At 38.1% G+C, this 13,962-nt stretch overlaps 2 protein-coding genes across 8 annotated transcripts; one reads left to right on the top strand and one right to left on the bottom strand.

The window, feature by feature from the left end:
* The first annotated feature begins 1,858 nt into the window (after positions 1-1,858).
* On the top strand, positions 1,859-11,234 carry LOC125186163 (V-type proton ATPase subunit a1-like). Of its 7 annotated transcripts, XM_048082500.2 has the most exons (18): positions 1,859-2,375; positions 3,563-3,607; positions 4,058-4,180; positions 4,273-4,380; positions 5,264-5,377; positions 5,452-5,625; positions 5,768-5,905; positions 6,337-6,444; positions 6,538-6,645; positions 6,748-6,896; positions 7,064-7,217; positions 8,139-8,299; positions 8,999-9,205; positions 9,284-9,467; positions 9,555-9,638; positions 9,861-10,057; positions 10,135-10,194; positions 10,587-11,234. In XM_048082500.2, the coding sequence occupies exons 1-18, from the start codon at positions 2,235-2,237 to the stop codon at positions 10,789-10,791; spliced, it is 2,460 nt and encodes an 819-aa protein (XP_047938457.1). In that variant the 5' UTR covers positions 1,859-2,234; the 3' UTR covers positions 10,792-11,234. The 7 variants fall into 7 exon arrangements, 4 of the variants coding, with proteins under 4 accessions (XP_047938457.1, XP_088914619.1, XP_047938459.1 ...); XR_007170369.2 differs by lacking the exon at positions 10,587-11,234 and having other exon boundaries at positions 9,917-10,057; XM_089058493.1 differs by lacking the exon at positions 3,563-3,607.
* An 82-nt stretch (positions 11,235-11,316) lies between these two features.
* On the bottom strand, positions 11,317-13,349 carry LOC125191281 (protein NRT1/ PTR FAMILY 2.7-like). The gene is made up of 4 exons (XM_048088795.1): positions 13,233-13,349; positions 12,930-13,144; positions 12,331-12,854; positions 11,317-12,254 (listed from the first exon to the last, which is right to left on the bottom strand). Exons 1-4 carry the CDS (start codon positions 13,300-13,302, stop codon positions 11,468-11,470), a joined length of 1,596 nt encoding a protein of 531 aa, XP_047944752.1. The 5' UTR covers positions 13,303-13,349; the 3' UTR covers positions 11,317-11,467.
* Between the last annotated feature and the right edge of the window lie 613 nt (positions 13,350-13,962).

Genomic DNA, 13,962 nt, shown 5'->3' with positions numbered 1-13,962 from the left:
CGAAGCCCTAACCCCCAAGACTGTTAGGATCTGTTGCAGATGCACGGGGAGAAGCATGGGTTCCCGGGGATGTTAGGCAGCATAGATTGTATGCATTGGGAGTGGAAGAACTGTCCCGCTGCCTGGAAGGGGTTCTACACCACCGGCTACAAGGGAAAGAATCCCACGATGATCCTCGAGGCCGTAGCTGATTACCGACTGTGGATTTGGCATGCGTATTTTGGGGTAGCTGGGTCGAACAACGACCTCAACGTCCTCAACTCGTCGCCCCTTTTCAACGAGCAGTGCCAGGGCGTCGGTCCGACCATTAGTTTTGTCGCCAACGGAAACCGGCATGATATGGGCTACTATTTGGCGGATGAGATATACCCTAGGTGGACCGTCTTTGTGAAGACGATCAGATGCACAAATAAGGACAGGAAGGCCTACTTTGCGGAACGACAGGAGTCGGTGCGCAAGGACGTGGAGCGCGCATTTGGTGTGCTCTAGTACCGATGGGCGACAATTAGGGGTCCAACGCGTTTGTGACATGTCGACTGCATTGCTTCTATAATATACGCCCGTATTATCATGCACAACATGATAGTCGAAGATGAAGGTGTACAACTGACTAGTTGGGCCAATGACGATGAAGCCGGTCCAAGTCACGGCGTGGCCACCCCCAACGTACGAAGGGGGTACCTCGCGATGAAATCGGCCGCCTCCAGACACATGCCGACATGCGCCAAGTGGATGCTCATATTCAATTCCAAAAGGATTTAATTGAAGAGTTGTGGACGCGGAGGACTGCACGGCGATAGTTATTTTTTGTTTTATGTATTTTTTTTATTATGTAATTTTTTTTAATTAACGTACTTTTTTTTATTTTAATGAAATTAATGAATTTTTCCGTATATGTGTCGTAAATTTAATACCGTATTTTGTGTTTAATTCCGTAAATTTAGTTGTATTTTTTTTAAAAGTGCTAATGATGTGGCTAGCCTATTGCTTGTCCAGTTGCTTGTCCTGATGATGTGGCAGGAGGAATTTTAATGCTGGATGATGTGGCAGGAGGAGAAACAGGCTAGCCTATGGCTAGCTTATTTACCATTGAAAATGACGTGAAATGAGGAGAAACAAGAATTTTAGATAGAGAGAAAACTTGTTAAAACAAGTAGTGTTTCAAAAATTTTAAAAATAAAAGAATAAAAAATTGCGCTGGCCGATCGCTCACCGATCGCCAGCCTGCAATGGCGGCCAGCGCATCGGCGAGCGAATCGGCCAGCGCCTGGAAATCGGCGTGCGCTCGCCGATTGCAGTAGTTCGGCTAGCCGCTATTGGAGATGCTCTAAGTCTCACTTCAATACTCTTCTTTTCAAATTAGTGACATCATATATCGATTTAAAAATACTGTAGGATTGATGTGGCATCATCACAATTTGTTCTTGCCTTGCCTATTTCACCGCATTGAACATGCACAATTTTTTTCTTTACACACCTTCCACTTAAATAAGGTAGTATATCAATAATTTATTCAAATCAATAATTTGATATCTCTAAGTTGACTTGCACATTACTACATACTCATTCTTCACATGACTCATAGCTAATACCAATAACCTAGTTTTTCTATTTAGATTATTAAATAAAATCAACCTCAGTAAATTTCTTCTTTTTGATAAATAAACTTTATTTTTCTTAATAATGTTTTAAACATTTTTCTCTTGTATTTTATCAATTTTATATGAAAATTTATTTCTAACATATGTGATCTGGCATGAAACGATTTGTGGAGACTATGCAATGACATATAAGCATATTCCTATCTTACCAAAACACAATATATTTGGAGGTGAGAATCCAAATCTCACAAAATACTCATTTCATCCCATTTAGAGTGAGTTTAATTTTATTTTTGATAGAACTTAGACGATGTGCGCATTTCTTGAGATAGGGAGTAATTTTTTGTGCTAGTGAAAAATTGACCAAATTGACCCTGGACAGAACTCTTCTCCACCGATTTACAAGTGAACCCCCAAAAGCGAGCAGAAACCAGCCGTTGCAGTTGCCAGTTGCCACCGCCGATGCTAACATACTGGCTACTAATAGATATCTATCACCGACACTCGCATTCCCCACATTTCTCGCACTAAACGTCTAAACCGACGTTCATCACCTCTCTCACACAAATGCACTTGTTAGTTGGTTGATCGGAGACACTGAGTTAAAAGGTCTGTTTTGGCGGTGGATGGAAAATGGAGTACATCCACAATTTGCCGACCATGGATCTAATGCGCTCCGAGAAGATGATGTTCGTGCAGCTCATTCTCCCCGTCGAGTCCGCTCACCGTGCTGTCTCTTATCTCGGCCAACTCGGTCTCATGCAATTCCGCGACGTACGCTCTGTTTTTTCCCACATTCTACTGGACGAATTGTTGCTGTTTTATTTACTTATTAGACTACTCCTACTATATTATAATTTGATTTTTTGAACTTGGTGGAGCGAATGATTGGAGGAAATGTAACATCATGCGGAGCGGAGGGAGTATAAATTTAACGTAATCTCAAGCATTGGGATTATTTTTGCCTCCTGCTTTTAGCAATTAAGGCCACTGCATCTTTGTTCCTGTAGGATTTAACTTATATCTGTTTTTTTATGTAGATGAGTGTGAATATTGATGATCATAAAGTATACCCCTTTTTTTAGTGTTCAAATTTCAGTTTACTTAAGAATTTGAAGTTCCTGGTGACAAATTTGTTGAGATTTTGTTGGACGATTCATTCTATAGTACATTTGAGTCTATAACTGTTCACACACTCGTAATTCCACAAAATTGCAAAGGAAGAAAATGAGCCGAGTTAGTTTTATGGGAGTTTCAGTACCAGATATTAATCAGTGGGTGTGTTCCTAACTCAAACCTATACATACGTGCTTATTAAAAGTGCACACCCTAAGGAGTACTCTACAATATGTCCACGCTCCACGTGCATGTCCACAATCGGTGCAACTAAACGGAGGGATATGCTAAGCTTGTTCTTAAAACAGAGCATGCTTCCAATGGTGTTAACTAACATGGATGCCTCTTTCCCATTTTCTGTTTACTTCTTTGGACGGTCACATCGTATTGGCCTCGTTTGCTGACTCACCACCTTTAACCAAGCAGAGGCCTGCATCTGCTGCACGGGTCAAAATAACTCACTGTCACAAACAATAGTTTGACTGTTTTTGGTGCTTTTGTGTGATTGTGTTCACATTAGACTTTAAGTCAATTTCATTTTTTTCAAACCTCTTCCAAGTCTCCTTAGATTCAGATACTACACTGCAAATAAATCTCAGGTTCATAATCAGTTTGTCACTTTGTATAGAGATGGAGTGCAGCTGCTAAGAAAAGAAAAAGAAAGTCTGTTTTGCTGACAGTTTTGTTCATTGAGCATTTGACACTTTTGTTCATGGGATGCTTCTGCAATCCTTTTGTGAATGTCTACTAGAATATCTATTTGACTCATTGATAAAATTCTTATCTCAGCTTATAGTAGTTGCTTATTTTTTAACAACAATCTTGGATGCTTTCCTAAATTGTAGTTAAATGATGAGAAAAGCCCTTTTCAGAGAACATTTGTTAATCAGGTATGGCTATGAAATGCTATTGGTTATATATTTTTGGGACATACATTGTCAATCAACTTTATTTCTTAAACTTTGAATGTCACTGTGGAGATTCTAAACACATTTGTTCAAGTTTCTGTTACTATTAACAGCGTACAACCTTATTTTCTTATTTGGTCAATTGGACTTCTTATTTATTGTTAGTTCTTAGTGAAAATATTATACAAACCATTTAGTATCCATATAGATCAATTTATATTATATGGAATTAAAAGTTGGAACTCACTAATTTATTGCATCAACATACTTCCTTTAACTGTAAAATATTTCTCCATCATATTTCTGTAACTAAGAGTTTTTACTAGGAACTTCAATGTGGATTATGTTCTTATGCTGATTTGATTGTGGTTATTTCTTCATGAGTTATCATTCTTGCTTTTCAAGATTTACTTTCTGGTATATAATCCACAGGTTAAAAGATGTGCTGAGATGTCCCGGAAACTACGTTTTATCAAAGATCAGATACATAAAGCTTGTTTGACACCATCTTCTAATTCATCTTCTCAATCTGATACTGATTTAGAAGAATTAGAGGTCTGTTTCATTTTGTCACCAATCACCATCTACAGATCAATATTTCTGATGCTCCGGCTGTTACTTATTATAGTTGTTTCTACTGATCTTAGATTCAACTTGCTGAGCATGAGCATGGGTTAAGTGAAATGAATGCTAATAGTGAGAAACTGCAGCGGACATACAATGAGCTGCTTGAGTTTAAGATGGTATTGCAGAAGGTACATTATCAAACTATTGATGTTTATCCTAAAAAGGAATTAGGATAAATAATTTGTAAACAATATGGAGTACTTTGAATATTTACTATTTTAATTAGTACTCTCTTCGTCCCACTAACAGTGGCTTATTTGATTTTAGCAGTAGATTAAGAAAGTATTTTGTGTGTTAAGTGGTAGGTCCACAAAAGTTGACTTAACTTTTTTTATGTATAAAAGGTTTCTTTTATTGGACTAGGCCACTTAAAGTGGGGTAGCTCAGGCCACTTATGGTGGGACAGAAGGAAGAGAAAATTTTGAGTGTCTAACACAGCACTTCCTCACGTGCTTACTTTTATTTTTCAGAGACTGCATATCAGTGAAGGAAACATTACGTTCTGTTACTTTTTGTTTATGATAAATGGCATCAATTTGTACTTGCAGTTATGGACCTGACAAGAAGTTTATATCAATGTAGTTGTTGAATAATCTTTTACTTGTAATTGACTAGATTCACCAGGAGAAATACCACGACATCGTGATGACATGATTTCACATACTCAAATTCTTAAGCCATGTTTGCCAATAGACTATTGCCACTTCCATCTAGGAAAAGATCATAGAAGTATGAGGCATGCCTTTTACCTTCCAAACTGAAGGCAGAAATCAGCATATTACCAAAAATTATGAAAACCAGGATCATGCTAAAACTTCAGGAGGCAAACGTTTCATTGTCCAACTGAATCTAATATGTTAACTGGAGATGTATTGGCTCAACAATCAGATTAAATATTCTTTCTATCCTCCATCACCTTATAGTCTAGTCTGTTTTTTGTTTTGCTATTTCGGGGTATCATATTTGTTCAATACAAGATTCCATTCATCTCAAAAAACATGGTAACTCCAGGCAGGAGACCTCCTTTTACCAAGTGAGAGTCCTATGACAGCCCAGGATACAGAATTAAAGGACAATGTCCATATTAGTAATGATTATGCAGACACCTCGTCACTGCTGGATCAGGTAAGAACAATAAGGCTTGAGTACATTATGAATCAATTTTGTTATTGTATTCAGGTAGGTTTTCTAATTTCCAGGAGATGCTAAATGGACCTTCTAATCAGTGTGGTGTGGGATTTGTTAGTGGTATCATCCCTAAATCTAAAGTCCTAAGATTTGAGAGGATGCTCTTTCGTACAACAAGGGGAAACATGCTTTTCAATCAGGCACCAGCTTATGACCAAATCCTGGATCCTGCAACAAATGAGATGGTATTGTTTCTTTATTTTTATTTTTGGAGAATATATTAGCACTTCTAATTTGAATGTGGAAGTTAAGCCATGAAAGGAAGCCTCAGGCATGTTATTTTTGAAAAATAGATTGAACACTTACTGTTTGGTTTTGCATCTGCAGGTTGAGAAAACAGTTTTCATCGTATCATTCTCAGGGGAACAGGTGAGAATAAAAATTCTGAAAATTTGTGAAGCTTTTGGTGCAAATTGCTATCCTGTTCCAGAAGAAATGACCAAGCGGAGGCATATAACTCAAGAGGTATGTTTGTAACTGGATCGCTTTCGTGTTTCAATACACAGAAAATAAACACATATATGCCTTTCTGTGATTCTTGTTATGGCAATATAGATATATAAATATAATTTCTAGTTTCCTACTTCATTCAATACACATGAGGGCTCAGTTCCATTGAGACTCCTCTTATTTGGCTAAAAGTGTGGTATAGTTCTCATGCAGAGTAAGAAGATGAACAAAAGTACTGTGCATTTTTCCTGATAAACTAGATCCCATGAGACAGATATAAGTAGCCATCTAGCTCCAGCCCCATGTTGTACTAAAACCTTCAATTTAATCAACCACTGGCTCAGGAACTGTTAATAATCAACAGCTGACAACAGTCTTCAAAGTGGACTGTTTGAAATGATTTTCCCGTAACTACATGTTTGACGGCATCTCTTTGCCTTCGTCAGGTTCTATCACACCTGTCTGATCTGAAGACAACCTTAGAGGCTGGCCTCTGTCATCGAGATAAGGTTTTGACATCCATTGGATTTCACCTCCCTAAGTGGATGAACATGGTAGGACTGAGCTGCTGTAGTTTCTGTTTAAGTTTGAAAATCATTGATGCTTTAGTATACAAACTAATTTAATTTCTTGACTCCTCCCTCTAGGTGAAAAGGGAAAAGGCTGTTTATGACACATTAAATATGCTGAATTTTGATGTCACAAAGAAGTGTTTGGTGGGTGAGGGTTGGTGTCCTATCTTTTCTAAAACTAAGGTACTTTTACTATATACGCTCTTTTTGTTTGTGGAAGTAACGGGAGCGCTTCATCCAGTATAACATTTATTGAAAGGGATGAGATCTGGCTACATATTGCAGATACAGGAAGCTCTGCAACGTGCAACATGTGATAGTAATTCACAAGCTGATATAATCTTTCACGTGAAGGACTCAGTTGAGTCTCCTCCAACATATTTTCAAACCAACAATTTCACATATGCATATCAAGAAATTGTTAATGCATATGGGTAAGCCAGTATGTTTGAGCTGTATCTTTTGTGTATTACATCAGCTTCTTATTTATATATTAAATTTCTGTCTAGTTTTGTTTTGTTGAGTAATTGAATTTACCAATATCACTGTAACATTGTTGTCTTTAATTTCTGTGTTTCTGATGCAAACCTTTATCTGGCAGTGTTGCTAAATACCAGGAGGCGAACCCTGCAGTTTATACAATTATTACGTTTCCGTTTCTTTTTGCTGTCATGTTCGGGGACTGGGGTCATGGTATATGCTTGTTATTAGGGGCGCTGATCCTAATTGTCCGTGAAAAGAAACTTGGTTCTCAAGTATGCCATCTACTTTTGGAGTTTCAATAGCATGAGTTTACCAACTATATATTTGCACTTGCAGACACAATTTTGCTATTTTTATTGCCTTTCTCAGTGGCTATTTGAATTTTCGTGCTACTGTTATGCATTTAATTTTACTTCAGGTTTCTTTGATACAACAAACTAAGGAGAAGATATTGTTGTTTTGTTGGATTCTAAAGTTCATGAAATCTATAATCAAACTACTTTACATTGGTTTATATTCTTGAACATGCCCCAGAATTTGGTTATCATTTTCTCTTGCGGGACTTGCAGAGATTAGCCTTAATACAATAAATATGCTTGCTTGGTATGTTATGTGAATTAAAATAATTAATCATGATATTTGCTTCTGAAAATTTATGTTGGAAGGAATTGTATTTAGAAGGAAATGTTAGGTTGCTCGTGTTTGATTAATTTAGAGTTTGATAAATTTGTGTATAATTTTACTCAAAAGAAAAGGCAAAGAAGTTATAAAGGACTAGTTGGTTCTGAGAAGTACTTGTTGCATGGCCTTGGTCATTTGGCTCAATGGCTGTGTATTTTCATGATATATTGAGCTGATTTAAAATTAATTCAGAAGAAAATTTAACAACTGTAATCAACTTCTCATCATGGATAGAAGAAGGAATAAAGTAACCAAGTTTTTTCAGCTATTGGTTACCATGTCAGAGATGCTATATCTAAACTGGGAGTAAATATATACAATTCGTACAGAGTAAAATCTCTTCTCTAATGAGTGGACAAGATGGTCATGTTAATTGAACTTTTACTTTCTTATGTGTTGAGCACTGTATATGCTAAATTCTTATTTATTAGTATAACAAATTGTTTACTCCATCAATCTATTTGCTCTCATTTCTTTCAGTTATTCATATCTTAAATGTTCATTTCCTACAGAAACTTGGCAGCTTCATGGAGATGCTATTTGGTGGTCGATATGTACTCCTCCTGATGTCTCTCTTTTCAATTTATTGTGGCTTGATATACAACGAATTTTTTTCCGTTCCTTTTAACATATTTGGAAGCTCTGCCTATCGATGCCGGGATGCTACATGCAGGTAAAAATGAGTGTGTGATTACTGTTGATCAGGTTTACGTAGGAATGATGGAATAAATCCTTCAAATTTATAGTGACATGGGACATAATGCACAAGAATATAGGAAGTCTCACTTGGGCTCCTTTAATAGTCAGATTGGCTATGAAATTGGTCTATTCTATATCTATCTTCCTTCACTTCCACAGTAGAATGGTTTCTATTCCATCTAAAACGTGGAAGTACATAATAAGTACTCAAAATAAGTAACCTTTTCTGGCTATGTGTTTTCAATGGAATTTGGTTGATTATCTTGTTCCTGAGATTAGCAGTATTATAATCTTTCTATAGAATCTTCAAGTTAGAAAACTGACACATGTACTACATGGGCACCCAAACTTTTTCTATAAGCTCATTTTACTATTGCATTAATTAGGAATCATTTGGGCCTTTCACTGGACAAGTTAAAATAAAGTGAAGCCTATTAACCATAAATCTTTTCTCATATTCTATATTTAGTATGAAAAAGTCTGTATTATTACAAGGTTATCTCCTATGTTCTCTGCTAACACTAACCAATCTGGTTTTCATACTGTTCCATTTCATTGTCATCTATACCTGTCTATTTATCCACATTTTTCTGATGTGTTTTAGTACTCTTGCCTGTCATTTTTATTTGTTTATGTATAACTAACATTGTTTCTCTCTTTCCCGACTCGACAGTGAATCTCGTTCTATTGGTTTAGTCAAATATCATGACACATATCCATTTGGCGTGGATCCAAGTTGGCGTGGAAGTCGTTCTGAGCTGCCTTTCTTAAATTCTTTAAAAATGAAAATGTCTATTTTGTTCGGCATTGCACAAATGAATTTAGGAATCATCCTAAGTTATTTTAATGCTCGCCACTTTCGCAGCTTGCTTGATATTAAGTATGTTGTCTCAACTGTTCTTTTTTTCAAAAACTCCTAATCTTTCACAGCCAAAAACTTATTCAACTCTCTTTCCAGGTATCAGTTTGTACCTCAAATGATCTTCCTTAACAGTCTGTTTGGGTATCTTTCACTTCTCATCATTACCAAATGGTGTACTGGTTCTGAAGCAGACCTTTATCATGTGATGATTTACATGTTCTTGAGTCCTTTCGAAGACTTAGGTGAAAACCAGCTGTTTTGGGGTCAGAGCTTTTTCCAGGCATGCTTGTTATAAATCTTATGTTACTGGTGACATTGTATATAATATATACATATGCTGATATTTACTAATTTACATTATTTTTAGGTTATATTGTTGCTTTTGGCTGTTATTGCTGTTCCATGGATGCTCTTTCCAAAACCTTATATTTTGAAGAAACTCCACTCTGAGGTACTTCCAATGTTTTTAGCTCTGCCGTGTATCTCTCTTTAGCCCCTTTATCCTGGGAGATGGTTGTGGAAACTCTGCTCTATATTGGCACCTGTACGGTTATATTTCTTTTGCCTGTCTAATTTCTTTTATGATAGATTTCTACCATAACCATCTTTCGCTTTGTGTCCTGATTACATTGAAACAAATATTGACTTTGCCATTTGTGTGTGTATCTAAAAGAGATTTCAAGGCCGAACATATCAGAGTCTTGAAACCTCCGACATCTATACTGACAGGGACTACGATTCTGCAAGCCAATCGGACCCTGAGGAATTTGATTTTACCGAGGTATTTGTGCATCAAATGATACACACCATCGAATTTGTACTTGGTGCAGTATCAAATACTGCGTCATATCTCCGGCTGTGGGCTTTGAGGTAGGATCAATTCCATCATGTAGTGAAGTTCCATCTTGGCTATCAATCTCGTAATCCGTTTTTGTTTATTTTGGCAGTTTGGCCCACTCGGAGTTATCGACTGTTTTCTACGAAAAAGTTCTCCTTCTTGCGTGGGGGTAAGTTTTCTTATCAATGGGCCCAAAGCCTTGTACAATTATTGATGCCCTTTGACTCCAATAGACTCCTTGCATTGTTAATGAAACCTCCCTTCAATATTGTTTTGGCTTTCTCAAAGACATTCTGCATTTGGCCCACTTCGCATTTCTGGGGTTAATTTCTATTTCTAGTCAATTATGCTTCATGCTAATTGCTAACAGTTATGTAAAGTTAGTTGACATGAAAAGGACAAAAAAATACTAGTACTACCCAAATTTCCCAAATTTTTTGCTTGTGATCAACTACCCTTTTATTCTTGGCGTATAAATGGTTGCCTTGCTTGACCTGAGATGAAGGTTCTACACCATGCTAACAAAAAATTCCTCTTTTGGCCAAATGTTACTGAATGCAGGTATGACAGTCTCGTTATTCGTTTGGTGGGTCTGGCAGTTTTTGCTTTTGCCACAGCATTTATACTACTCATGATGGAGACACTCAGTGCTTTCCTCCATGCCCTGCGTCTTCATTGGGTGGAGTTTCAGAATAAGTTCTACAGCGGCGATGGCTACAAATTTGAACCCTTTTCGTTTGCTGCATTGAATGATGGTGAAGATTAGAACCTCCAAGTTCCACGTCCATTTGGCATTTTTGCGAGGAAGTAGCAGCGAGGAAGATGAAATCTCTTGGTGTGCCTTCTGATTGTAGAGTTGGACACGGACAATGGGCTGCTACTCTCGAAATTCAACATCATACATACATAGGCTCAAGACTATAGATGCAATGGTCTATGTCTTTCCATAAGGTGTGTATGTAAACCATATCCTCCTAGTGTGAAGGAGTTATACACTTCTCTGTGCGTAAACTGTCTATATTTTGTTCGTTCTTGGGGATGCATTATTTGGGTCTTCTTGCTAGCCATACATAACTTTCATAAACAACAATCACTGCTTAGCTGCATGTGCTATATGCTATGCGATTATTGATTCTTTACCTGTTTCAAATAATCAATATTCATCAGTATTACAGTAATGGCAATAGTTGGATAACATTGGATGGTTTAGCTGTTTGCTCAGACGCCTCAGTTATATGAGTAGCTGTGTGTGTGTGCAATGCTTATTTGATAACTATGAGTGGTCTTTGCGTGAATAAAAACTCATGCTGCGAACTTTTATTAACTTTAGTAATTTGAATTATTGATATCAACCAAATCCAATACACCAATGATGCAGCAAAATCAATACATATTTGAATATTTCACTACAACATGACTCAGATCAACCAACCCTACCAATTTTAAGATTTATGGTACTTGTAGGAAGATGCACACACAAGATAGAACACCAGATTCAAAGCTCCTATCCCACTGCACAACCAATACACATTGTCCAGTCTCCCTTTGTTTATATTGTTGGGCAACCATGCCGTCGCATTCTGCACTGCATCGATGACAAGATTGCTCGAATAGTAGCCCCCTGCGACGGTCAAAGCAACAACAGCGGTTGCAGTGCTCTTGAACGAAGCTGGGAATTCTTGGTAACAGAATGCAACTTGTCCGGCAAAATGGAACCCTTCTGACACTCCAACAATGGCTAGCTGTGGCGCCAGCCACAACAACGACATAGGAACCACTCTGAGATCATGCGATCTCGCCTCCCTCAATCTCTTCGCCTCCACAAGTGCCGCAACAATGCTGCTGACTATAGTGATGACGTGGCCAATGCCAATGCGTTGCAGGTGCGTGGGAGGCCTAGTGGGAGCGAGCTTTACCCAGAGCGGGAATACAAGGCGGTCCAACAATGGTATTGTGACACAGGTTCCGATGAGCGAACACAAATGGATTGAAGCAACTGGGATTTTGAAATGAGAGTTGAGACGATTGTCCATGGTTTTGCCTTGTATGATCATGAAACTCATCAGCACTGCTATAGGTATACACAGTATCAAACCACTTATCCATATTGGCACAATCTTGACTAGCCTTTTCAGATCTTCAACTTGTTGCACTGTGCATAATTTCCATGGATTCACTATCTTTGAACTAGACTCTTCTTCACTCTTCACCGCTGCACGGTTCAAGAACCTGCAAATTTAACCAAATATAGTTTAAACTATGAAGCTAGTATTAATTATAGCATATCAAGTGATAATAAACTTACTTGAAAAACGGCGTGGGACAGTTTAAACCATCTCCATCATGATGATAGTCTCCAGTTTGTGGTGAGAGAGACATCTTCCTTTTCTTGATGGCTGCAACGATGACACAAGCCAAGCTCTTGAAAGGGCTGGCAGTGGGCTTGACAAAGCGATAAAATTTTGTGCCACAGAGGAAGACCACCAAGCCAAACAGATTGGCCATGGTGAAGATGGTGAAGCCCCAGCCCCAGCCTAGGTGTTCCTCCACGTATACCATGACCGTTACGCTCACGAAGTTTATCAAGTAGAGTGTGAAAAGGTACCAATTGAAGAATATCCCTTGATGTTTTGTGGTGTCTAGCTGATCTGCTCCCATGGATGCAAGAGTGAAGCGCGTGCCTCCGTCTCCCACAGAGAGAAGAGCCAAGCTGAGGTACAGAAGGCCGGCTTGAAGAGGCGTTGGATGCTTGCAGAAAATGGAACCCTTTACACAACTAGGAGGCCTCAAATGGCTCACTGTTGCAGATAGTAGCAACAGCACTACCCCCTGCATAATTCTTGAAAATATTCATCTCTTTCTTTTGTTTATGAAAAAAGGAGAGAGAAACATTCACAGACATACCAGCAAGGAAATGAAGGAGGAGAAGCAGATGACAGAAAAGCAGCCAGCAAATGAATCAGCAATGATTGCAGCAAAGATGGGGATGAAAGCCAAGGTTCCATTGACATAGTTGGTGATTTTAGCAGCAGATGCATCTTCAAAGTGGAACTCATCTTTCAAGAATGTAATAAGGTTGACGCTTAATCCAGATGCCAGTGCCAACAAACCACCCGTTGCTGTTTTTCCACAAAAAAAAGTGAAACTTGTAAAATTGTAAAGATGGCTCTAGCTTGAGTTGTTATTGAAAGAGACAAGAAAAGGAACCTATGAAGAAAGGAAATGTGATCCATCCGCCGAGAGCACGGCGCAGAAGTGCAGGTGCTTCACTCTCCATCGGTTCCCTCTCTAAGTTGTTCTGTTTATTTTCTGTTTTTTACAATGTTGAAGGTTGAATAATATGAGGATGGAATCGAACGGTAAACATTCATTTGTACTTTGTCATATGCTAATTACTGTGTTAGTAAGAGTCAACTATAAAAAAAAAGTCTATGGATCATTTTTTATTTACACTTTTTTGTCTTAACATTATTCTATTAGAAAATTTGCCTTTTTTTTATTTATTGGATACAAGGCAAGAATTTTATTGTAATCCTCCCCCCGTCCTGATTAAGAGTCACACTTTGACCGGATACGGATTTTTAAGAAGTGTTTGAATATGTAATAAATGGAGTTAGGTAGTGGAATGTAGAACCTCTTTGACTTTTTGTGTGTAATAAATTTGTTAGGTAATGACATTTTGTGTAATAAGAGCACTCCCAATGGAGGTGGCGAATTCTCGGCGATAAATCGCCGATTATCGCCGAATTATCGCCGGCCATTGTGGCGAAGTCGGCGATAATTCGGCGATAATGTTACCGTTGCTTCGCCGAGTGGCGATTTATCGCCGGATTATCGCCGAGCGATCGCCGGCCACTGTGGGCGACGCTCGGCGATAATCGGCGATTTTTAAAATTTTTTTTTTTTTTTTTGGCCGAACGGCTATTTTATCCCACCC

This window comes from Salvia hispanica, chromosome 5 (genome assembly GCF_029641045.1).
Source record: "Salvia hispanica isolate PSC_SH4W2 chromosome 5, Shi_PSC_v1, whole genome shotgun sequence".
Taxonomy (NCBI): Eukaryota; Viridiplantae; Streptophyta; class Magnoliopsida; order Lamiales; family Lamiaceae; genus Salvia; species Salvia hispanica.
This window is presented reverse-complemented; position numbering and strand designations above follow the sequence as displayed.

Coding starts and splice junctions, on each gene's coding strand:
- LOC125191281 (XM_048088795.1), bottom strand. CDS start 13,302: ATGGAGAGTGAAGCACCTGCACTTCTGCGCCGTGCTCTCGGCGGATGG. Junction 13,145..13,232: donor CACATTTCCTTTCTTCATAG/GTTCCTTTTCTT, acceptor GTGGAAAAACAG/CAACGGGTGGTTTGTTGGCA. Junction 12,855..12,929: donor CCTCCTTCATTTCCTTGCTG/GTATGTCTGTGA, acceptor AGAATTATGCAG/GGGGTAGTGCTGTTGCTACT.
- LOC125186163 (XM_048082500.2), top strand. CDS start 2,235: ATGGAGTACATCCACAATTTGCCGACCATGGATCTAATGCGCTCCGAG. Junction 5,626..5,767: donor ATCCTGCAACAAATGAGATG/GTATTGTTTCTT, acceptor TTGCATCTGCAG/GTTGAGAAAACAGTTTTCAT. Junction 10,195..10,586: donor GTTCTCCTTCTTGCGTGGGG/GTAAGTTTTCTT, acceptor TACTGAATGCAG/GTATGACAGTCTCGTTATTC.